This window comes from Ammospiza nelsoni, chromosome 26, assembly GCF_027579445.1.
Source record: "Ammospiza nelsoni isolate bAmmNel1 chromosome 26, bAmmNel1.pri, whole genome shotgun sequence".
In the NCBI taxonomy this organism is placed as follows: domain Eukaryota; kingdom Metazoa; phylum Chordata; class Aves; order Passeriformes; family Passerellidae; genus Ammospiza; species Ammospiza nelsoni.
Genome location: NC_080658.1, coordinates 1,240,613 through 1,264,386, shown reverse-complemented (window position 1 = coordinate 1,264,386; position 23,774 = coordinate 1,240,613). Strand labels below are relative to the sequence as shown.

General features: G+C 63.3%; 1 protein-coding gene across 1 annotated transcript; it reads left to right on the top strand.

The window, feature by feature from the left end:
• Window positions 1–5,155: 5,155 nt before the first annotated feature.
• COL1A1 (collagen type I alpha 1 chain) lies at window positions 5,156–22,916 on the top strand. The gene is given in 52 exon segments (XM_059489055.1): window positions 5,156–5,345; window positions 7,028–7,222; window positions 7,342–7,376; window positions 7,476–7,511; window positions 8,380–8,472; window positions 8,558–8,626; window positions 9,533–9,577; window positions 9,812–9,865; window positions 10,039–10,092; window positions 10,211–10,264; window positions 10,372–10,425; window positions 10,530–10,583; window positions 10,687–10,731; window positions 10,966–11,019; window positions 11,125–11,169; window positions 11,316–11,369; window positions 11,601–11,699; window positions 11,787–11,831; window positions 11,914–12,012; window positions 12,207–12,260; window positions 12,352–12,459; window positions 12,942–12,995; window positions 13,183–13,281; window positions 13,442–13,495; window positions 13,587–13,685; window positions 13,789–13,842; window positions 14,372–14,425; window positions 14,529–14,582; window positions 14,689–14,742; window positions 15,011–15,055; window positions 15,146–15,244; window positions 15,358–15,465; window positions 16,417–16,524; window positions 16,614–16,667; window positions 16,778–16,831; window positions 16,944–17,051; window positions 17,150–17,203; window positions 17,533–17,586; window positions 18,619–18,780; window positions 18,897–19,004; window positions 19,100–19,207; window positions 19,359–19,412; window positions 19,513–19,620; window positions 19,926–19,979; window positions 20,102–20,209; window positions 20,330–20,383; window positions 20,711–20,818; window positions 20,908–20,919; window positions 20,921–21,191; window positions 21,876–22,066; window positions 22,147–22,389; window positions 22,460–22,916. Coding segments are annotated over 52 exon segments (4,362 nt in total). The 5' UTR covers window positions 5,156–5,263; the 3' UTR covers window positions 22,607–22,916.
• Window positions 22,917–23,774: the final 858 nt, after the last annotated feature.

The window sequence follows — 23,774 nt, the reverse complement described above, 5'->3', positions numbered from 1 at the left end:
ACCATCATCATCATCATCGCCACCAAGGGGGGGGACACACGGGTTTGGGGGGTCCTGCGGGTGCGGGATGGGGAACCCGGGCTCGGCAGCGGCTCCCGGGGCTGCCGAGGGAAGGGAGTGGGGGAGAGAGAAGGGAATTAATCCGATCCATGTGTCTGGGCTGCCGGGGGGAGCTAACCGGCTCCAGATGCCGCTGTCTGCTCCAGCTCCTCGGCAAACAAACCCCCGCCCCGCCCCGGACCCCCCGCACCCCCTTTCTGGGGGCTTCCCTCCCAAAATGAGTGGGGGGCTGCACCTCTTCATCCTTGCCCCTCACCCTCGGGGCACCCCGGACGTGGCCACGGGATTTTTGGGGCAGCCAGAGACTTTTTGGGGCGCCCATAAACTTTTGGGGCACTCCCTGCATTTTTGGGCATCCCTCAACTTTTTGGCACGACTAAATTTTTTTTTGGGGGGGGGATCCCCCAATTTTTGGGGTGGCCCCCAAGTTTTTGGGGTGACCCTTTTCTTTTTAGGGTGGTCTCCATGTTTTTGGGGTGCCGCTTTTCTTTTTGGGGCGGCCGCCTCCATTCTGAGCCCCGTGGCCACACGCCCAGTTTGCACCAGTACAAACCAGTCTGGAACACACAGGAAAGGCTCTGGGGCTCCCCCAAAAGCTGAGGGGGAGCTGAGTGTGACATCCCCATCCCCAAACACCCCAAAGAATCTGGGGGGTCCCAGGTGGGAGCACCCAAACCCTGCAGGATCCCAGGCCTGAGCTCGGCATCTCCCATTCTGCTTCCGAGGATCCTAATGACTTTTCCAGCCTTTTTAAAATTTTTTTTTTCATCTTCTCCTTCTTTATTATTTTTTTTTCCCTCATTCAAAGTGGGAATTCTTCCCTTTTCCCAGCCCCCAACCCCTTGTCCTGCATTCCTGGGGCGGGCGGCCGGGGGTTGATGAGGTGGCATCATCCCGTCCTTCCCCCCCTTTTTTTAATTCCCCTCCCTCTCCATATATACATAAAAAAAAAAAAAAGGAAAGAAAAAAAACACCCAAGCCGATGACATTCTTTTCTTTTCTGTCATGCTGCAAAAATTAAAGACACATCTTCAACCTGGAGCCCGGCCAGGGCTTTTCGAGTCGCCGGGGCAGGATTGGAGGAGGCTTCGCTTGCAACGTGTCTTGGATGCTTGGAAACAGGGCTGGAGAAGGGATCTGGGGAATGGAGAAGGGATCTGGGGCTGGAAAAGGGATATGGGGCTGGTTATGGGGCTGGAGAATGGATATGGGGAATGGAGAGGGGATCTGGGGCTGGAAAAGGGATATGGGGAATGGAGAAGGGATATGGGGCTGGAAAAGAGATATGGGGAATGGAGAATGGATATGGGGCTGGTTATGGGGCTGGAGAGGGGATCTGGAGAATGGATATGGGGCTGGAGAATGAATATGGGGCTGGTTATGGGGCTGGAGAAGGTATATGGGGCTGGAAAAGGGATATGGGGCTGGTTATGGGGCTGGAGAATGGAAACAGGGCTGGAGAAGGGATCTGGGGAATGGAGAAGGGATCTGGGGCTGGAAAAGGGATATGGGGCTGCAGAATGGATATGAGGCTGGTTGGGGGGCTGGAAAAGCGATATGGGACTGGTTATGGGGCTGGAGAATGGATATGGGGAATGGAGAAGGGATCTGGGGCTGGAAAAGGTGTCTGGGGCTGGATATGGGGCTGCAGAATGGATCTGGAGAATGGAGAAGGGATCTGGGGCTGGAGAATGGATTTGAGGCTGGTTATGGGGCTGGAGAATGGATTTGGGGAATGGAGAAGGGATCTGGGGCTGGAGAATGGATATGGGGCTGGTTATGGGGCTGGAGAAGGGATCTGGAGTTTGGGAATGGATCTGGGGCTGGATTTGGGGACAGGGCTGTGACACTGTAGTGGCCCCACAGACACGCGTGGGCACACGAGTGACCCCCACCCCGCCCCTCCCCCAGTGTGTTTTATTTAATATTGAAATTTAATGGCAGGGAAAAAAAAATCTCCAAATGAGGGGAGGAGGGGAGGGGGGTGACGTGTCGTGTGTGCCCCCCTCCCCGTTATTTCATTGTTAAATTGAGCGGATTTGGGGCTTTTCTGAAGGAAAATCCAAGAATGTTCTGGTGGGAGATCCTGCTCTGATGTGGGGTCACTCTGCAGTGCTCCCAGTGCTCCCAGTATTCCCAGTATTCCATCGAGCCTCTAAATGGGCAGCACAGTGACAGGAGGGACCAGCAGAGTGCTCCCAGTATTCCCAGTACTCCCAGTACCTCCAGTACTCCCACAATTCCCAGTATTCCCAGTGCTCCCAGTACCCCCAGTGTTCTCAGTGCTCCCAGTGTTCCCAGTATTCCCAGTGCTCCCAGTGCTCTCAGTATTCTCAGTGCTCCAGTATTCCCGTTATTCCCAGTACCTCCAGTACCCCCACAATTCCCAGTATTCCCAGTGCTCCCAGTACTGCAATTATTCCCAGTACCCCCAGTGCTCCCAGTGCTCTCAGTATTCTCAGTGCTCCAGTATTCCCGTTATTCCCACTACTCCCATTACTCCCAGTATTCCCAGTGCTCCCAGTATTCCCAGTGCAGGCTGTGAGGGCTGAGCCCAGCTCTCCCAGCATTCCTGGAATTCCAATCCCGCTGCAAACCCTCGGCGCGGTGGCAGCAGGGACAAACTCCCAGTGCTCCCAGTATTCCCAGTACCCCCATGAGCCTCCAGTCTCAGGGACAGGGTGGACAGAGGTTAAACACTCCCCAGTTTTCCCAGTTCTCCCAGTAACCAGTGGAACTCCAAGCTTTCCATACCCTGGTGGGAGGGACAAGGGGAGGTGAGAAGGCCGAGCCCAGTGCTCCCAGTATCCCCAGCATTCTGAGATTTCAAACCTTCAGCATAGTGGGAGGAAGGGGACAAATGGCGTGTTCCAAGTGTTCCCAGTATTCCCAGTGTTCCCAGTGCTCCACTGAGCCCTCAAGCTCTCGGCACGGTGACAGTGGGGACAGAGCACGCCCAGCGCTCCCAACGCTCCCAGTGCTCCCAGTATCCCCAGTATTCTGACATTTCAAACCTTCAGCATAGTGGGAGGAAGGGGACAAATGGAATGAGCCCAGTGTTCCCAATGTTCCCAGTATTCCCAGTACTCCCAGAGCCCTCCCAGTATTCCCAGTGTTCCACCGATCCCTCAAGCTCTCAGCACAGTGACAGTGAGGACAAACAGAGCCATCCCAGTGCTCCCAGTGTTCCCAGCATTCCAGGATTTCAAACCTTCGGCATAGTGGGAGGAAGGGGACAAATGGAATGAGCCCAGTGTTCCCAATGTTCCCAGTATTCCCAGTATTCCCAGTGAGCCCCCAAGCTCTCGGCGCAGTGACAGTGGGGACAAACAGAGCTCTCCCAGTGCTCCCAGTATCCCAACGAGCTTTCAAACCTCCAGCATAGTGGGAGGAAGGGGACAAATGGAATGGACCCAGTGTTCCCAGTGTTCCCAGTGTTCCCAGTATTCCCAGTGCTCCCAGTGTTCCACTGAGCCCTCAAGCTCTAGGCACAGTGACAGTGGGGACAAACAGAGCTCTCCCAGTGCTCCCAGTGCTCCCAGTATCCCAACGAGCTTTCTCAGCATGGTGGGAGGAGGGGGAAAAACGGAATGAACCCAGTGTTCCCAGTATTCCCAGTGTCCCCAGTACCGCACTGAGCCCTCAAGCTCTCAGTGCAGTGACAGTGGGGACAAACAGAGCTCTCCCAGTGCTCCCAGTATTCCCAGCATCCCAACGAGCTTTCAAACCTTTAGCATAGTGGGAGGAGGGGTACAAATGGAATGAGCCCTCCCAGTGCTCCCAGTATACTCCATTGAGCCCTCCCAGTGCTCCACTGAGCCCTCAAGCTCTCAGTGCAGTGACAGTGGGGACAAACAGAGCGCTCCCAGCGCTCCCAGTATCCACAATCCCCCAGCCCCCCAGCACAGCACGGGGGTCTCCAGGGCTGCACCCCCCTTTTCCCTGCCCCGTCCCCGTTTCCCAGCGCGTTCCCCAAATCCTCCCCGAGCCGAGCGGAGCGGAGCGGGAGCTCCCCCTCCCCCGGTGCCACATTGGCCGCGTCCCTCCCGCTCCTCTCCCTGCCGAGCTCCCGGCCCCGGCACGGGCGGGGATTTTTTTGGCGTGTAATTACACCCTCCCCAAATTGCACGGTAGGTTGTGGATCATTGTCCAGGAGCTTTTGCTTTTTCCAACCAACGTGGCTCCTTCAAATGTGGAAACGGCCGTGGAGCCGTGCCAGGGGGGGAGAGCAAGGGGAGCGAGCGCGGCGAGGGGAAGGAAGGGAAAAGAGGGAAAGAAAGGGCTGAAAACACAGAGTCGGTGGGTTTGGGGGTGGGGTTTGGGGTGTCTGTGCTTCTTGGAGGGGTTTCGGGGTTGGGGTCCCTCGGGGGATGGTCTTGGGGACCGTCCAAGGGATGCTCTGGGGACTGGTGGCCTTGGCCTTGCTCCGTGCTTGGTCCCACTGGAGGAGGGTCCCCAATGGGGCCCTGGGTGGGTTTTGGGGTGCCCCAGCTCTGGGAGTGGCTGTCGGGGGGGTCCTCAGTAGGAGCCCTGGGTGTGTTTTGGGGTGCCCCAGCTCTGGGGGTGGGTGGCAGGGCCCTGGGTGTGTTTTGGGGTGCCCCAGCTCTGGGAGTGGCTGTCGGGGGGGTCCCCAGTAGGAGCCCTGGGTGTGTTTTGGGGGTGCCCCAGCTGTGGGGATGGCAGGGCCCTGCTGACACTGCCAGCATCGCGTGGCACCGGGGTCCCCAAAGTGCCACGTGCCACATCGCCCGTCCCCACCCCACCATCCCCGCAGACACCTCCGAGCGTGCGGAACCCCCCCAAAATCACAACCCCCCGCAAAACCCCGCACCCCAAACCCCCCCTGACCCCGACCCCGGCCCCGCCGCGCTGTGCCCGGCCGCGTGTGCGTGTGCCCGCCCGTGTTTGCGTGTGCGCGGCCACACGGCCCGAAGGGTGGGGTGGGGGGGTCAGGGGGTGCCCCCCGACTCGCTGGGTGCCTCTGATTGGCCGAGGGGGCCGTCCAGAACCCGCTGCTCGCTCCGGGTCCCTCCTCCCCGCCGCCGCACACCGTATAAAAGGGCCGGCGCAGAAGTGGGCAAAGGGCAGTAGGAACTTTCTGCTGGGGTCTGGATTTGGAGCTCCAGGGTTGCATCGGCCCCGTATGACCCCAAGCTAAGAACAAAAAGAGACCCCAAAGAGTCTACATGTCTAATATTTAGACATGTTCAGCTTTGTGGATTCTCGGTCGCTGCTGTTGATAGCAGCGACTGTCCTACTCGCCCGCGGGCAAGGAGAGGAAGACAGTGAGTAGCGGGCGCTGGGTGATGCCCTCACCCCTCGGGACGCGGCTCTGGGCTGGCACCGCCTCCGGGGGCACCCGGCCCGGCTGCCCTGGGGTGGGCGAGGAGCAGCTCGGGGTGGGCGTGCGGAGCGGAGAGAGGAATTTGGGGCGAAATAAGGAAAAGAGGGGGAAAATGAGGAAAAAAATAGAGAAGAGGACCGGGGGGATTTGGGGTTGGGGGAAAAGGGGTTTAGGGGGCTCTGGGGGGTGAGGAGTCGGGGCGCCCTGCCAAGAGCGGGGAGGGAAGGAAGGGTGGAGAGGAGCCAGCGGGGAAGGAGGGAGACGGGACGAAGGGGAGGAGGAGGAGGAGGAGGCCGGGAAGGGAAAGGAAAGGGGGGAAAGAGCGCGGGAGAGACAAGAGGGGGGAGAAGAGGAGGGAGAGGGGGGGGCCCAGCCCCGGGATCTGCGAAAGCCATCAGGAAAGAATTAGAAAAGTCTCGGATGATTCATAAGCAAAATGTTTCGGCAGCCGGGGCAGCGGGGGCTGCCAGCGGCGCGGGCCGGGGGCACGGCCGGGGTCACCCCCCCGTGCCACGCCACGGCCGCCGTGCCCGCTGCCACCTGTGCCAGGGGGACTCGGGGGGACCCAGAGCGCCCAGTGCTTTTTGCCCATTTTTTTTCCTTTTTTGGTATTTTTTTGCCGTTTTTCTTAAATCCATTTTTAATTATTACTATTGTTTATTATTACTATTATCATTATGCATTTTGCACTGACAATGCCCATCCAGCATTTCCCATTCTCCATTTCCCATTCCCCGTCCTGCATTTCCCATTCTTCATTTTGCCTTCCCCCATTCCCATTTCGCCTTTCTTTTTTTTTTTTTTCCTTCCCCAGAAGAATTTTGCAATTTCCATTTGCCTTTTTTTTAAACATCCTTTTTTTTTTTTTTTACATTTTTTCCCTTTCTTTGCATCCTTCCCCCCCCCTTTTTTTTACATCCTTTTTTCCCCTCTTTTTTTTTTACATCCTTTTTTTTCCCTCCTTTTTTTTTTTTTACATCCTTCCCCCCCCCTTTTTTTAAATGTTTTTTTTTTTCCCGTTTTTTTTTTTTTCTTTGCATTTTTTACCACTTTTTTATTCTTTGCTTTTTTTTTTTATTTTTTTTTAATTTTTTTTTTTTTAACATGGGGGGTGTTCCATGAGCTGGCGCAGCCCCTCCCCACGCCAAGACCCTTCCCCACCGTGGGGCCACCCCCAGGCCTGGCCGCTCGCCCTTCCCTTCCCTTCCCTTCCCTCCCCTCCCTCTCCCCGCAGCCCCCGCCCGCCTCCGCTCCCGTTCCCGATCCCATCTGGCCCGATCCAGCCCCGTTCCGCCCGGATCCAATTTCACCCCAAACTCGGGGGCGCGCCCGTCCCGTCCCATCCGCGCCCCCCCAAACCCGCGGCTGCCGGGGACCCCCCCACCCCATCCTCGGGCGGGTGTTTGCCTTGGCCCGGCCGGCCCGAGCGAGCGGCTGCGGGGATTTTTTGTTTAAATTCCAGCCGATGTGGGAAGAGTTTATTGTGGAGCTTTTCCTGTGTCACCCGGCGCGCTGATGAGAAGCAGATGAAGGGAGAAGCGCTGCCGGAGAAGCGGGGAGGGGGTGAGGGGAGCGGGGGGAGCTCCGGGCCGCCCCTCCTGACGCTTTCCCGTCCCGTCGCAGTCCAAACCGGGAGCTGCATCCAGGATGGGCTCACGTACAACGACAAGGACGTGTGGAAACCAGAACCGTGCCAGATCTGCGTCTGCGACAGCGGCAACATCCTGTGCGACGAGGTGATCTGCGAGGACACCTCCGACTGCCCCAACGCCGAGATCCCCTTCGGAGAGTGCTGCCCCATCTGTCCCGACACCGACGGTATCGCGACATCTGCCCCCCCCTCGGGGAGCGGCGGGCTCGGTGTCCCCCACCCCGGGTTGTCTGGGTGTGGGGTGGGTGATGCTGAGCTGCTCTGAACCCCCTTTTTCCCCCCACAGCCTCCCCTGCCTACCCAGAAAATGCTGGAGTAGAGGTAAGGCCTCCCCAAAACGCAGCCCCACAAATTTAATCCCAATCCCACCCACGTATTTGGAGCCCCCCTTTTCTAACCTGTTCTGTCTCTGCTCCACAGGGTCCTAAAGGAGACCCCGGCCCCAAAGGAGACAGGGTGGGTGTGCGCCCCCCTCGGAGCCCCCTGCTCTGCAGGGACCCCAATCCTGCTGGGTGTCCCCCCAGTCCCATGGAGCTCACCCCAATCCTGCTTGGGGCCACCCCAATCCTGCTGGGATCACCCCAATCCTGATGGGGTTACCCCAATCCCATGGGGCCACCCCAATCCTGCTGGGATCACCCCAATCCTGCTGGGTGTCCCCCCAGTCCCATGGAGCTCACCCCAATCCTGCTGGGATCACCCCAATCCTGATGGGGTTACCCCAATCCCATGGGGCTCACCCCAATCCTACTGGGGTCACCCCAATCAAGCTGGGATTCACCTCAATCCCACTGGGCTCACCCTAATTCCCCACTGGGGGTCACCCCAATCCCCCACTGGGGCTCACCCCGGTCCTAATGGAGCTCACCCCAATCCCTCTGGGACTCACCCCGATCCTGCTGGGCTCACCCCAATCCTGCTGGCATCACTCTCATCCCACTGGGACTCACCCCAATCCCCCCTGGGGCTCACCCCAGTCCTGCTGGGATTCACCCCAATCCCCCACAGAGGCTCATCCCCATCCCACAGGGGATCACCCCCATCCTGTTGGAGGTCACCCCAATTTCCGCCCGGGTCTCACCCCAATTTCCCCCCTGGATCTCACCCCAATTTCCCCCCGGGTCTCACCCCATTTTCCCCCTAGTCTCACCCCAATTTCCCCCCGGGTCTCACCCCATTTTCCCCCCAGTCTCACCCCAATTTCCCCCTGGGTCTCACCCCATTTTCCCCACAGTCTCACCCCAATTTCCCCCTGGGTCTCACCCCATTTTCCCCCCAGTCTCACCCCATTTTCCCCCGGTCTCACGCTCTCTTCTCTCGGCAGGGACTGCCCGGCCCCCCCGGCAGAGATGGAATCCCCGGCCAGCCCGGCCTGCCGGGCCCCCCCGGCCCCCCCGGCCCCCCCGGCCTCGGCGGGGTGAGTGTGGGGGGGTCCCTGGTGGTGCAGCCCCCCCTCCCCCGGGGGTCCCTGCCCCGCTCACCCCCCGCTCTCCCTCCCGCAGAACTTCGCTCCCCAGATGTCCTATGGATACGACGAGAAGGCCGGAGGCATGGCCGTGCCCGGGCCCATGGTGAGACATCGGGGACATCGGGGACACTGGGGACATCGGGGACATCAGGGACACCAGGGGGAGCTGGGCGAGGGGACAGGACAGGAGCGCTCCCTGTGCCGGTGATGTCACTGAGCACCTGGACACGGCAGGGATGGGGACAGGGATGGGGACAGGGATGGGGGCAGGGATGGGTGACAGCAGAGACAGGGATGGGGACAAGGATGGGGACAGGGATGGGTGACAAGAGAGACAGGGATGGGGACAGGGATGGGGTGACAACAGAGACAGGGAATGTGTGGGGACAGGGACAGGGATGGGGACAAGGATGGGGTGACAACAGAGACAAGGAATGTGTGGGGATTGGGACAGTGACAGAGTCAGGGACAGGTTGGTGATGGGGACAGGGATGGGGTGGCAATGGGGACAAGGAATGGGTGCAGGTGGGAACAGGGATGGACACGACGTTGGGGTGGCAGTGGGGACAGGCAATAGGGACAATAAAATAGGGACAATAGGGACAGGCAATAGGGACAATGGGGACATGGCAATAGGGACAATGGGGACATGGCAATGGGGACAATGGGGACATGGCAATAGGGACAATGGGGACATGGCAATAGGGGCAGGGATGGGGTGGCAATGGTGACAGGCCAAGGTTGGTGTTGGGGACAAGGAGCAGAGTGGGATAGGGTGGCAATGGGGACAGGGAGGGGGTGGCAATGGGGACAGGGAGGGGTGGCTTTAGGACGCTGATGGGGAGGAGGTGAGGACAGCAGGATGAGGGTGGTGGGGTGGCAGCAGGGTACAGCAGTGGGGTGGTGGTGGGGACAGGGGATGGTTGGTGGTGGGGACAGGGGATGGCTGGTGGTGGGGACAGGGCCAGGGTGACAAGGCACCACTGTTGACACTTTCTCTTCTCCCCAGGGCCCAGCTGGTCCCCGTGGTCTCCCCGGCCCTCCCGGTGCTCCCGTGAGTGTCACCTCTTCCTTCCATTTGGGTTTGGGGACAAACAGCCCCCAGGGCCCCTCTGGGTGGCGGGGGGACAGGTCAGAGGGTGTCACACCCTTCCTGACAGCCACAGAAGCGCGTGGGGACAGCCCTGGTGCCACCACACGGGGGGACACCACCGCTGCCACTGGGGGATCCAGGCCCAAACTTCTCACTTTCTGACCCATCTTTTCACCCTTTATTTTTTCTCCACAGGGTCCTCAAGGTTTCCAAGGTCCCCCTGGTGAACCTGGAGAGCCTGGTGCTTCTGTGAGTGCTGTCACCTGCTGATGTCCCCGGGGATGGGCACACTGCCAGCCCTGGCTGTGGGGACACTGTCCCTGCTCTGGGGATCCACGGCAGTGGTGCTGGCACTGCCCGGGCTGGGTGACAGGGTGACAGGGGGCAGCTGTCACCTGACCCCTGCCCTGCCTCTCTCCTAGGGTCCCATGGGCCCCCGAGGTCCCGCTGGCCCCCCTGGCAAGAACGGAGATGACGTAAGTGTCCTGTCCTTGGGGTCCCCCCCACTTTGGTGGCCCTGCCATCCCCCCCCCCAGGTGAGCAGGAGCTGCCTGGCTTGGGGACGTGCCACCAAGGCCGTGTCCTTGTCCTCAGGGTGAAGCTGGCAAGCCTGGCCGCCCCGGAGAGCGGGGTCCCCCCGGCCCTCAGGTGAGACACACGGGGACACCCCCAGATGTCCCCCCATTGGGGACAGGGCACTGTGGTGTGGGGACAGCCCCCCCAGCGCCTCCATCACCACCTCCTGTCTCCCCCAGGGTGCTCGAGGTCTGCCCGGAACCGCCGGCCTGCCAGGCATGAAGGGACACAGAGTGAGTCCCCTCCCCGTGCTGGTGACACTCAGGGGACAAAGGACCCCTGACCCCAACCAGGGTCCCCTCCTGACCCCCCACCCCTTCTCTGTGCTGCCCTCCAGGGTTTCAGTGGTCTGGATGGTGCCAAGGGTGAGCCTGGACCTGCTGGCCCCAAGGTGAGGAGTGGTGGCAGCGTCACCGCTGTCCTGGCAATGTCACCGTGTCCCCTGTCCCTGCAGAGCAGCTCCCTCATGGTGTCCTTCCTTCCTTCCTCCCTAGGGAGAGCCCGGCAGCCCTGGAGAGAACGGAGCTCCTGGGCAGATGGTGAGTGCTGCACCAGGGGGTCAGGGGGGTTCTGGCCAACAGGGGACAAGGATGGGGGTGACACTCGGTGGGGACACAGCTCCTCCTCAGGGATCCACAGGGAACGGGGTGGGAGGGCTTCAACCCCTTGGAAATGTCACAGTGGGGGCACAGGGATGGGAGGAGGCTCAGAAAGGGAGAAGCGTCCATGCAGGTGACACAAACGTGTCCTGAACGTGTCCTGTCCCCTCTCAGGGTCCTCGTGGTCTTCCCGGCGAGAGAGGCCGTCCCGGCCCGTCTGGCCCCGCTGTGAGTATTCGGGATGGGCAGGGCTGACACCCCTGCGCGGACACGGGGCTCTGGAGGTCACCGGTGCCACCCGCGGCTGTCACTGACGCTGTCCCCTCTCCGCAGGGCGCTCGTGGCAATGACGGCGCTCCCGGCGCTGCCGGTCCCCCCGTGAGTACCCCCGACCCCACGGACCCTCCCGGGGAGGGGATCCCGCCCTGCTGCCCTATGGGGACCCTTGGCCGGGAGCCAGGGGGGCTCTGGGGGTCCCCTTGGGCTGGGATCCCCCTCTGAGCCGAGCCTTCTCTCCCCTTTAGGGTCCAACTGGTCCCGCCGGTCCCCCCGGCTTCCCCGGTGCCGCCGGTGCTAAGGTAGGGCCTGCCCGGTTCTGGGGGGCTGGGAGGGGCTGGGGGGCACTGGGAGGGCGGGCTGGGGGAGCGCTGGGCAGGGGAGGGGTCCTGGAGCATCCAGGCTGGCACCGCCTGGCACAGTGGCACCCGTGGGGACATCCCCTGGGCACCTGTCCCTGGGCTGTGTCGCCGCGGATGGAATCAGCCCTGGCGCTCACTGCTCTTCCTCCTCCTCCTCCTCTCCCTCCCCAGGGTGAGACCGGTCCCCAAGGAGCTCGTGGCAGCGAAGGTCCCCAAGGTGCTCGCGGTGAGCCCGGCCCCCCCGGCCCTGCTGGCGCCGCCGGTCCCGCTGTGAGTGACACCCGCGGGCTCCCCGTCCTTCGGCCTCGCGCGCCGCCAGCCCCGCCGTGACCCTCCTCTTCCTCCTTCTCTCCGCAGGGCAACCCCGGTGCTGACGGCCAACCCGGAGCCAAGGGCGCCACCGTGAGTGTTCCTCTCGTGTCCCCTCCCGGGCGGGGCAGGGAGGGCCGTGCCGCTCCCTCACGGCCCCGTGTGCCTCTTGCAGGGCGCTCCCGGCATCGCTGGCGCTCCCGGCTTCCCCGGTGCCCGCGGTCCCTCCGGCCCGCAGGGTCCCAGCGGCGCCCCCGGCCCCAAGGGTAACACCGTGAGTATCCCCGGGCTCCTCCAGGGGCTCTCCGCGGGCTGCGATCCCTTCCTGGAGCTGCCTCCGAGGTGTCCCTGGTCCGTGCCAGGCCCGGGTGGCACAGGGGGTGGCGGATGCCGCGCCCTTGTCCCCCCCGAGGGTCCCTCTGCTCCTCGATCCGCCGTTAACCCTTTCCTCTCTTCTCTCCCCTGCAGGGTGAGCCCGGCGCTCCAGGCAACAAGGGTGACACCGGTGCCAAAGGCGAACCCGTGAGTGACCCCCCGATGTGTCCCTGGGGGCGCGGGCCCTGCTGGCCCTGACCCATCCCGGGGGTCTTCATCCCTCCGCGTCCTTCCCCAGGGTCCCGCTGGTGTCCAAGGTCCCCCCGGCCCCGCTGGAGAAGAAGGAAAGAGAGGAGCCCGTGGTGAGCCCGGCCCCGCTGGGCTGCCCGGCCCTGCTGGCGAGCGTGTGAGTAGCGACGTCCCTGTCCCCATCCCCGCCATGTCCCTGTCCCTGTCCCCGTCCCCGCCATGTCCCTGTCCCCATCCCCACCATGTCCCTGTCCCCACTCCTACCATGTCTCTGTCCCTGTCCCCATCCCTGCCATGTCCCCATCCCTGTCCCCACCCCTACCATGTCCCTGTCCCCATCCCCGCCATGTCCCTGTCCCCATCCCTGCCATGTCCCTGTCCCCATCCCTGCCGTGTCCTCATCCCTGTCCCCACCCCTGCCATGTCCCTGTCCCCATCCCCACCATGTCCCTGTCCCCACTCCTACCATATCCCTGTCCCCACCCCCTGTGTCCAACGTGAACCCCCTGCGTGTTTGGGGACCCCGTGGTGCCACCCCCGGCCCCTTCGTGCCGCTCCCGCTGGTGGCCATGTCCCTCCTCCCCTGGCCCCCCGATGTCCCCCCGTGTCCCCGCACTGACCCTGCTGTGTCCCCCTCAGGGCGCTCCTGGCAGCCGCGGTTTCCCTGGCGCCGATGGCATCGCCGGTCCCAAGGTGGGTGTCCGCGTCCCTCTGCGGGACAAAGTGGCGTCAGCGTGGCCCTGGGGACTCTGCCCGCTGTCACCCGTGCCCGCACAGTGGCCACGGCGGCTCCGAGTGGCTGCCACCCGCGGGAACACGGCTCTGTGCCGGTCCCCGGGCGCTGTCCCTTCCCTGGGTCACCCCTGTCCCCCCTCCGCAGGGTCCCCCCGGCGAGCGCGGCTCCCCCGGCCCCGTCGGCCCCAAAGGATCTCCTGGTGAAGCTGGACGCCCCGGGGAGCCCGGACTGCCCGGTGCCAAGGTGAGGTGGCACGGTGACACGGTGACACGGTGACACGGTGACCAGCACGGCCGCAGGGCTGTCCCGCTCTCCGTGCCGGAGCCGCTCTCCAGGACGCTCCCGTTGTCCGGAGCATCCCCTGGCGGTGCTGAGCTCCTGACCCCGCTCCCGCTCCCCGCAGGGTCTCACTGGAAGCCCCGGCAGCCCCGGTCCCGACGGCAAGACCGGCCCTCCTGTAAGTTGTCCCCGCCGCTGTCCCCGCCGCTGTCCCCTCCTGCCCTGGCTCTCCAGGGCCCGGCTAAAGCAGCTCTGGCTCCTCCCGACAGGGTCCCGCTGGTCAAGACGGGCGGCCCGGCCCCCCCGGCCCCCCCGGAGCCCGAGGCCAGGCCGGCGTGATGGGATTCCCCGGTCCCAAAGGTGCCGCGGTGAGTGCCACCCATCGCCAAGGCCACCCTGCTCTCCGGGGACACACCTGGGACCTGTCCCCGTCCCCGGTGTCACCACGGGCTCATCCCGCTCTGGTTTTAGGGCGAACCCGGCAAACCCGGCGAGAGAGGAGCTCCCGGTCCCCCCGGAGCTGTGGTGAGTGTGGGGTGTCCGGGAGGGAGGTGACAAGGGAGGGTGTGAGGCGACAGAGAGGGTCACAGTGGTGTGGGGTGGCGGGGAGGGTGACAAGGAGAGTGACAAGGAGCGTCACCCTGTGATAGCGTGACAGGGAGGGTGACAGAGAGGGTCACAGTGGTGTGGGGTGGCAGGGAGGGTGACAGGGAAGGTGACAAGGAGCATCACCCCATGACAGGGTGACAGAGAGGGCCGGCCTGGCACGGACCAGCTCGCTGGGGTGAAATGGGGTTGTGGGGTGTGAATGGGGTGGGAATGAGCTGTGAATGCGGGGTGAGGGCCCTCGGCAGCCAGGGCAGGCTCCGGGGGGCCCGAGGCCGTGGCGGGATGAGGTGTTTGGGATCCCGGCCCGGTGTTTGGGATCCCGGCCCGGTGTTCGGGATCCCGGCCCGGGCAGCTCTCCGCGGTGTCTCCCGGCCTTCGAAGGATCCCGCGGCCCCCGCCCAGGCTCTCGGCTCGCTCTGAGCACCCTCCTCTCCCTCCTCCCCAGGGCCCCGCTGGCAAAGACGGTGAAACCGGTGCTCAAGGTCCCCCCGGCCCCACCGTGAGTATCCCCCGGCCCGCGGCCACCCCCGGCCACGCCCGGCCCCCGGCCCCGGGCCTCGAGAGCCACCTGCGCCCCTCCATGGCTGTGCTGTGTCCCCCAGGGTCCCGCTGGAGAACGAGGTGAACAAGGTCCCGCTGGTGCTCCTGGCTTCCAGGTGAGGGCTGTCCCCTCCCCGGCAGGGGGACAAAGCACCCAGAGCACGGGTGACGCTGCCATTGTCCCCTCCGTGGTGGCTCACGGCTCCTCTTCTTCCTCCCCAGGGTCTGCCTGGCCCCGCTGGTCCCCCTGGTGAGGCTGGCAAGCCTGGTGAGCAGGTGAGTGTGGGCACTGGGGACCCTCCTGTCCCCTCCCCATTGCCTGACCCCTCCCCATCGTCCCTGTCCCATCCCCATCGCCCCTGTCCCCATCACACTGGGGCTGCTGCTGCTGCTGGGGTCCCCCCAGGGCACCCCCAGGTGCTCCATGGGAGCAATGGGAACCCCAGCCCTGCCCAGGGAATGAGGGACTCCTGGGCCACCCCCTCTGCCCGTCCCTGGTGCCACTCGTTCCCCTCTAACTTGTCACCCTGTCCCTCCCTCTCAGGGTGTCCCCGGAGACGCTGGAGCCCCCGGTCCCGCCGGTGCCAGGGTAAGCTGAACCCCCATCTCCCCCCAACCCTGGGCACCCCAAAATGCCCCACACAGCCCCTGATGGGCCTCCCCTGTGCCACCTCCCCAGGGTGAGAGAGGATTCCCCGGAGAGCGCGGTGTCCAAGGTCCCCCCGGTCCCCAAGGTCCCCGCGGTGCTAACGGCGCTCCCGGTAACGATGGTGCTAAGGTAGGTGCCAGCCGGGCATGGGGCTGTGCCCGGCCTGTGGGGCACAGCTGGGGGGCGGCCGGGCTGGGTTTGCTGGGCCAGGATGTCACTGATCCCCCTCTGCCTCCCTGCAGGGCGATGCTGGAGCTCCCGGAGCCCCCGGGAACCAGGGCCCCCCCGGTCTGCAGGGAATGCCCGGAGAGCGCGGTGCTGCCGGCCTGCCAGGCGCCAAGGGTGACAGAGTGCGTGTCCCCAGAGCCCTCGTGTCCCCAAAGCCTGCTGTGCCCCTCGGTGACCTGCTCCCCATCATCCCTGTGCCCCCCTCAGCTTCCCCTTGGGGCTGGGTGTGCCCTGAGCTGAGGCCGGTGGGCAGCAGTGTCCTGGGCAAGGATGCTCTGTGCCACCTCTGTCCCCATCCCGTGGGGCAGGGGATGCTCTGTGCCACCTCTGTCCCCATCCCTTGGGGCAGGAGATGCTCTGTGCCACCTCTGTCCCCATATCATGGGGCAGGGGATGCTTTGTGCCACCTCTGTGCCCATCCCTTGGAGCAGGGGATGCTCTGTGCCACCTCTGTCCCCATCCCGTGGGGCAGGGGATGCTCTCTGTCACCTCTGTCCCCATCCCGTGGGGCAGGGGATGCTCTGTGCCACCTCTGTCCCCATCCCTTGGAGCAGGGGATGCTTTGTGCCACCTCTGTCCCCATCCCTTGGAGCAGGGGATGCTCTGTGCCACCTCTGTCCCCATCCCTTGGGGCAGGGGATGCTCTGTGCCACCTCTGTCCCCATCCCTTGGGGCAGGGGATGCTTTGTGCCACCTCTGTCCCCATCCCTTGGAGCAGGGGATGCTCTGTGCCACCTCTGTCCCCATATCATGGGGCAGGGGATGCTCTGTGCCACCTCTGTCCCCATCCCTTGGAGCAGGGGATGCTCTGTGCCACCTCTGTCCCCATCCCGTGGGGCAGGGGATGCTCTGTGCCACCTCTGTCCCCATATCATGGGGCAGGGGATGCTCTGTGCCACCTCTGTCCCCATCCATTGGAGACATTCTCTCACTGAGAGCCCCGCTCTTGTGAGGAGGATGAGGATGGTCCCAGCCCGTCCCAGGGAGGATGAAGAACCGGGGATGTCTCAGTGCAGAGAGCGGTGACCCCCCCAGGGACCTGTCCCCGTAACTCCCCTTTGTCTCTCCCTCAGGGTGACCCCGGTCCCAAAGGTGCTGATGGCGCTCCTGGCAAGGACGGTCTCCGAGGCCTGACCGGTCCCATCGGCCCCCCCGGCCCTGCTGGTGCTCCTGGTGACAAGGTGGGGACATCCCGCAGGGACAGCCGTGTCCAGGCACTCAGTGCCACCCCCTCTCCACAGCCCTGATCCCTTTTCTCTGTTGTCTCCAGGGTGAAGCCGGTCCCCCCGGCCCTGCTGGTCCCACTGGTGCCCGTGGTGCTCCCGTGAGTGTCCCCCACGCTCGGTGATGGCCCTGCCACTCCTCGGTGGCCCTGGTGGCCCTGGTGACCGTGTCCCCATCCCGTCTCACGCCGTTGCCTCCCCTCTCCTGCAGGGTGACCGCGGCGAGCCCGGCCCTCCCGGTCCTGCTGGATTTGCTGGCCCCCCTGTAAGTGTGGCAGACCACCCCCCCCCCCCCCCCAGCCCGGGGGTCCATGCTGACCCCCCCAGGGTGGCTCTGAGCCCCCCGGGCTCACCCTGTCCCCGTGTCCCCCCCTCAGGGCGCTGACGGCCAGCCTGGTGCTAAAGGTGAAACTGGGGATGCTGGAGCCAAGGGTGACGCCGGTCCCCCCGGCCCTGCTGGCCCCACTGGTGCTCCTGGACCTGCTGTAAGTGCCCCCCCTCAGCCCCCCCAGTGCCTGGGCTGCTGCCCTGCAGCTCAGCTCACCCCTCTCCTCCTCCTCTTCCTCCTCTTCCTCCCGCCCAGGGTGCTGTTGGTGCTCCCGGTCCCAAAGGTGCTCGCGGCAGCGCTGGACCCCCTGTAAGTACCGGTCCTGTGGGGAGTTTGGGGGCGTTGGGGGAGTTTGGGGGCACCCCCGGGTGGGAACAGCCCCGAGGGGCTTTAATTCTACCTCTGCTCCCCCCACACCGTGGGGCACCCCCAGCCCTGCACCCCCAAAACCATCTGGGGATGGCACCAGAGTGGGGTGTTGCCTTTACAACACCCCTTTACAATTTGGGGCGTCGCCTTTACATCCCCCAAATCAGCCCCCCAGGTGGGCTCTTTGCTCTGCCCACCGGCCCTGGGGTTCCCCTGGATCCCTGGACCTCGGGATCCAGCCCCACTGATGCAGCTCTGCTCCCTTCCAGGGTGCTACTGGTTTCCCTGGTGCTGCTGGAAGAGTTGGACCCCCCGGCCCCTCTGTGAGTACCCCTGGGGGGAGATGGGGGGCTGGAGATGGGGACAGGGGAGGGGACCAACTGGGGACAGGAGGCACTGGGGACATGGTGACAGGAGGTGCTGGGGACACAGGATAAGAGACACTGGGGACATGGGGACGGGAGGTGCTGGGGACAGGAGGGGTGGGGGACAGGGGACAGGAGGCTCTGGAGACACAGGACATGAGGTACTGGGGACATGGGGACAGGAGCCACTGGGGACAGGAGCCACTGGGGAAATGGGGACAGGAAGCACTGGGGACATGGGGACAGGAGGCAATGGGGACATGGGGACAGGAGGCAATGGGGACACAGGACGAGAGGCACTGAGGACATGGGGATGGGAAGCACTGGGGACAGGGGACAGGAGGCACTGGGGACAGGGAACAGGAGGCACTGAGGACATGGGGATGGGAAGCACTGGGGACAGGAGGCACTGGGGACATGGGGACAGGAGGCACTGGGGACAGGGGACAGGAGGCACTGAGGACATGGGGATGGGAAGCACTGGGGACAGGAGGCACTGGGGACATGGGGACAGGAGGCAATGGGGACACAGGACGAGAGGCACTGGGGACATGGGGATGGGAAGGACTGGGGACACGGGACAGGAGGCACTGGGGACTGGGAACAGGAGGCACTGAGGACATGGGGATGGGAAGCACTGGGGACAGGAGGCACTGGGGACATGGGGACAGGAGGCACTGGGGACATGGGGACAGGAGGCAATGGGGACACAGGACGAGAGGCACTGGGGACATGGGGATGGGAAGGACTGGGGACACGGGACAGGAGGCACTGGGGACAGGGAACAGGAGACACTGAGGACATGGGGATGGGAAGCACTGGGGACAGGGGACAGGAGGCACTGAGGACATGGACGGGAGGCGCTGGGCACCGTCCAGGTGCTGCACGTGGCCGCCCTGTCCCACTTGGCCCCGGGACAGCCCTGGCCGCCCTTCAGCTGGCAGCGAGGGGGTCCCGGCCTGACGGCACCGCCTCCCCCGCCCCGTGCAGGGTAACATCGGCCTGCCCGGCCCGCCCGGCCCCGCCGGCAAGGAGGGCGGCAAAGGACCCCGCGGTGAGACCGGCCCCGCCGGCCGCCCCGGAGAGCCGGGACCCGCCGGGCCCCCCGGTCCCCCCGGCGAGAAAGGAGCCCCCGGTGCTGACGGTCCCATCGTGAGTCGCCCCCTGCCCGGATCTCTGTGCTCGTCACCGCCTCTCGCTGTCCCCTCCGCGGGGATGGGGAGGTGACACCGGGGCTGTCCCCGCTGAGGCGCCGTTTGTCCCCGCAGGGCGCTCCCGGCACTCCCGGACCCCAAGGTATCGCCGGCCAGCGCGGTGTGGTCGGTCTGCCCGGCCAGAGAGGCGAGCGAGGCTTCCCCGGCCTGCCCGGCCCCTCCGTGAGTATCGGGGGGCTCCGGGGACCCGCAGGCTCTGTCACCCCCGCGGGGTGGCTCTGTGACAGCGTCTGAGCCCCAATCGTGTCCCCCCGCAGGGTGAACCCGGCAAACAAGGCCCCTCCGGCTCTCCCGGTGAGCGCGGCCCCCCCGGCCCCATGGGCCCCCCTGGCCTGGCTGGACCCCCTGGAGAAGCTGGACGTGAGGTGAGCACCCATGGTCACCGTGGGGCTGGGGGCACGGACCCCGTGCTGATGGGGGGCTGTGAGATCCCCCCCGTGCTGAGGATGTGCTGATGGGGGGCTGTTGGACCTCCCGTGAGCCCCCCACCCTAACGAGGGTCTCTGCTCCCCATAGGGTGCCCCCGGTGCTGAAGGTGCCCCCGGCCGTGACGGTGCTGCTGGTCCCAAGGTGAGTGGGCTCTGAGGGGTGTGGGAGGGGTGATGGGGTTGTGCTGGCCCGCACTGACCTCTCCTCTTCCTCCTCCTCCTCCTCCTCCTCCTCCTCGCAGGGTGATCGTGGTGAGACCGGCCCCGCCGGCCCCCCTGGTGCTCCCGGTGCCCCCGGTGCCCCCGGCCCCGTCGGCCCTGCTGGCAAGAACGGAGATCGCGGTGAGACCGTAAGTGATGCTCTGCCCGGAGCCCCCTGGCACCCCCGGCCCCAGGACACCCAGAAAGGACCCAGCTCTGGGGTCTGGCCCCGGGCTCAGCTCCTGATGCTGCCAGGAGCTTCCCTGGCAGGCAGAGGTGCCACCACCACCCTGCAATGGGTGATCTCAGAGGTGCCACCACCACCCTGCAATGGGGGATCTCAGAGGTGTCACTGCCCCCTCGGGGGTCCCCGAGCCTCTCAGGGTGGTTCTGCCCCAAGCCAGCAGCAGGAGGTGCAGGATGCTCTAACCTGTCCCCTTCTCTCCTGTCCCAGGGTCCCCAAGGTCCCGCTGGCCCCCCTGGTCCTGCTGGTGCTCGTGGTCCTGCTGTAAGTGATGCTCTGCTCTGCTCTGTCCCCCTCGGTGCCTCTGTGTGCCCACAGGCGTGGGGACAGTGATTGGCCAGCACTGCACTCAACTCATCTTCCTCCTCCTCTTCCTCCTCCTGCAGGGTCCCCAAGGTCCCCGTGGTGACAAAGGTGAAACCGGTGAACAGGGTGACAGAGGCATGAAGGGCCACAGAGGCTTCTCCGGTCTCCAGGGCCCACCTGGTCCTCCCGTAAGTCCCGCGGGGTGACAGTGACCCTGCCACATGTCCTGGGGACAGCACGGGCTGCTGATGTCACCTCTGATGTCACCTCTGATGTCGCCTCTTCTTCTTCCTCCTCCACTGCCACAGGGCTCTCCTGGTGAACAAGGTCCTTCTGGTGCTTCTGGTCCCGCCGGTCCCCGAGTGAGTCCCGGGATGAGCTGTGACATCCGGACACGGTTGTGACACTGCGGGGAGGGCAGGGGTGTCCCCACATCCAGCGAGATTCCCGCAGGGTCTGGAGGCTCTGCTGGGTCCCCATGGCCATTGGGACACCTGTAGGGTTTGGGGTATTGGTTGGAGGCTCTGCCAGGTCCCCATGGCCATTGGGACACCTGTAGGGTTTGGAGTATTGGTTGGAGGCTCTGCCAGGTCCCCATGGCCATTGGGACACCTGTAGGGTTTGGGGTATTGGTTGGAGGCTCTGCTGGGTTTGCACCACCACGCTCACTCTTTTCTCCCACCCCACAGGGTCCCCCTGGCTCCGCTGGTGCTGCCGGCAAGGACGGTCTGAATGGGCTGCCCGGCCCCATCGGTCCCCCCGGCCCCCGCGGCCGCACCGGCGACGTCGGTCCCGTCGTACGTCCCGAACCCAACCGAACCCTCCCTTTGCCGCCCGCCTCCAGCGCCCGCTCTTCCATCACCATCCTCCTCCTCTCCTCCCGCAGGGTCCCCCCGGCCCCCCCGGGCCCCCCCGGTCCTCCCGGCCCTCCCAGCGGCGGCTTCGACTTCAGCTTCCTGCCGCAGCCGCCCCAGGAGAAGGCGCACGACGGCGGCCGCTACTACCGGGCCGACGATGCCAACGTGATGCGCGACCGCGACCTGGAGGTGGACACCACCCTCAAGAGCCTGAGCCAGCAGATCGAGAACATCCGCAGCCCCGAGGGCACCCGCAAGAACCCCGCCCGCACCTGCCGCGACCTCAAGATGTGCCACGGCGACTGGAAGAGCGGTGGGTGTCCCCGCGGTCCCCTCGGGGCTGTCACCGCGTCCCTGTCCCCTCTGCTGCTCCTCAGCTCTGTCCTTCTGTCCTGTCTCTCCTGTGTGCCCTCCCCTCCATCCTCCTCCTGTCCCTCTCCTGTTTCTCCCCCTCTTCTTCCTCTTTTCCTGCTCCACGCTCCGCCCCCAGCTCCCTCCTTTGCCTTCCTCACCTCCTTCCTCATCTCCCAGGGCCGCTCCTCATCTTCCTCCTTCCTCCCTTCATCCTCAGCATCCGCCAGCCCCTGTCCTCACCCATCCTTCCGTCCTCTGCTCTTCACCTCCATTCTCCATCTCCTGTGGCTGTTCCCCATCCTCATCCTTCACCCCTCCTGGCTCTTCCTCACCCGTTCTCTCCTGGATAAGGAGGTATCCAGGTAAGGAGATTACCTCCATTACCTGGTTGTTCCTCACCTGTTCCATCCCCCCTGGTTGTTCCTCACCTGTTCCATCTCTCTGGCTGCTCCTCAGCTCCATTCTCCATCTCCTGGGGCTGTTCCTCACCTTCATCCTTCATCCCTGCTGGTTGTTCCTCTCCCCCATCTCCCTGGCTGTCCTTCCCCTGTTCCCTCATGGCTGTTCCTCTGTCCCATCCCCTGCCTGTCCCTGTCCCCACCACCCTCCCTGCCCCTCTCCTGACCCGTCCCTGTCCCCTCAGGCGAGTACTGGATCGACCCCAACCAAGGCTGCAACCTGGACGCCATCAAGGTCTTCTGCAACATGGAGACGGGCGAGACGTGCGTGTACCCGACGCAGGCGTCCATCGCCCGCAAGAACTGGTACCTCAGCAAGAACCCCAAGGAGAAGAAACACGTCTGGTTCGGCGAGGCCATGAGCGACGGCTTCCAGGTGGGCTCGGGGGCCACCAGGGGGTGGAGGGGATGAGGAGCCTGGAATGGTTCGGTTGTGACCGATGTCCCCTCGCGCAGTTCGAGTACGGCGGCGAGGGCTCCGACCCGGCCGACGTGGCCATCCAGCTGACCTTCCTGCGCCTCATGGCCACCGAGGCCTCGCAGAACGTCACCTACCACTGCAAGAACAGCGTGGCCTACATGGACCAGGCCAGCGGCAACCTGAAGAAGGCCCTGCTGCTGCAGGGCGCCAACGAGATCGAGATCCGCGCCGAGGGCAACAGCCGCTTCACCTACGGCGTCACCGAGGACGGCTGCACGGTGAGTGACGGGGATGGTGGTGACACTGGGGACATGCTGGGGACGGGGAGTGACCGCGGTGTCCCCACAGAGTCACACGGGCGCCTGGGGCAAGACAGTCATCGAGTACAAGACGACGAAGACCTCGCGCCTGCCCATCATCGATTTGGCTCCTATGGACGTCGGCGCTCCGGACCAGGAATTCGGCATCGACATCGGCCCCGTCTGCTTCTTGTAACCCCGGACGCCCCACGCGTGACAGGAGAGAGTAATAATAATAATGATAAAAATAATAATAAAAAAAAAAAAAACACCAAAAAAAAAAAAACCTGCCAAAAAAAAAAAAAACCAAAAAAAAAAAGGAGGAAATTTCACATGGACTTTTTGAATTTGTGTCGGTTTCTATCCAGCGTCTCTAAAACAACTCCGGTTGCGTTGCCGTAAGAGAAAAACCTCAAAAACCCTCTCAAAATAAAAAAAAAAAAAAAGCATTCAACCCCCCCTAAAAAATACTAAAGAAACCAAATAAATGACTTTTTCAAACAAAATCACCAGGAAGTGGGTTCGCTTGCTTGCCCCCCCTCATTCCTCAGCCCCGGAGATGGCAAAGCTCAGCTTCCCAAAGGGTCCCCAAGCCCCCCGGGACCCCCAGGCCCCCTCCCCGCCAGCCCCTTCGCTTCTTGCATCTCATTGGAATTTTAATTTTTGCTGCGAGGAAGATGTTGAACTCCTGGCTATAATTTGCTTTTTCTCCCTTGTTTTCCCTCTTTCTCTGCCCTCTCCTCCTTATTTTTTATTTGGATAATGCTGATTTTGAGTTCTCTCGATTTTCTTTTGTTCTGGTTATTTTTTATCGTGTTTTTTTTTTCCTGTTTTGTTTTGTTTTGTTCGTTGTTTGTTGTTCATTTTATTTTTATTCAGGCAGCAAAACCAATTCACTCCCAAGCCACGGAGCAGCTCCGGCCCTGCGCTGACGCCCCTGTCCGGATGGCTACCTCACCACTCTCGGGGTGTTTCATCGTCTTTTTGAGTCTGAATTTTGGGGTTCTTTTTGTTTTTTTTAGCTTCGTTTGGAGCTTTTCAGCCGTGCCGGGACTTTCCTGCCAGGTTCAGAGCAAAGGTGCTAATTTCCCCCCATCATATTCCCCCCCTTTTTTCTCTTTGGTTGCTCTGTTGTTCTCTCATTTTGAATTTTCCTTTGGAGGTTTCTTTCCCTCAGGATTTTTATCCTGGTTTTTGGTTGTTTTTTTTTTTTTAATTATTATTTTTAAATATTCTCTTTAATTTTGGCCCCGGAACACCCAACCCCGGGACCGCCTGGTGCTACAACCTCCAAAGAGGTCTCAGCTTGCTCTGTTTTGATTCCCCTCTATTTTATGCTTTATTTCCCTCCTGTTTTTTGCTGC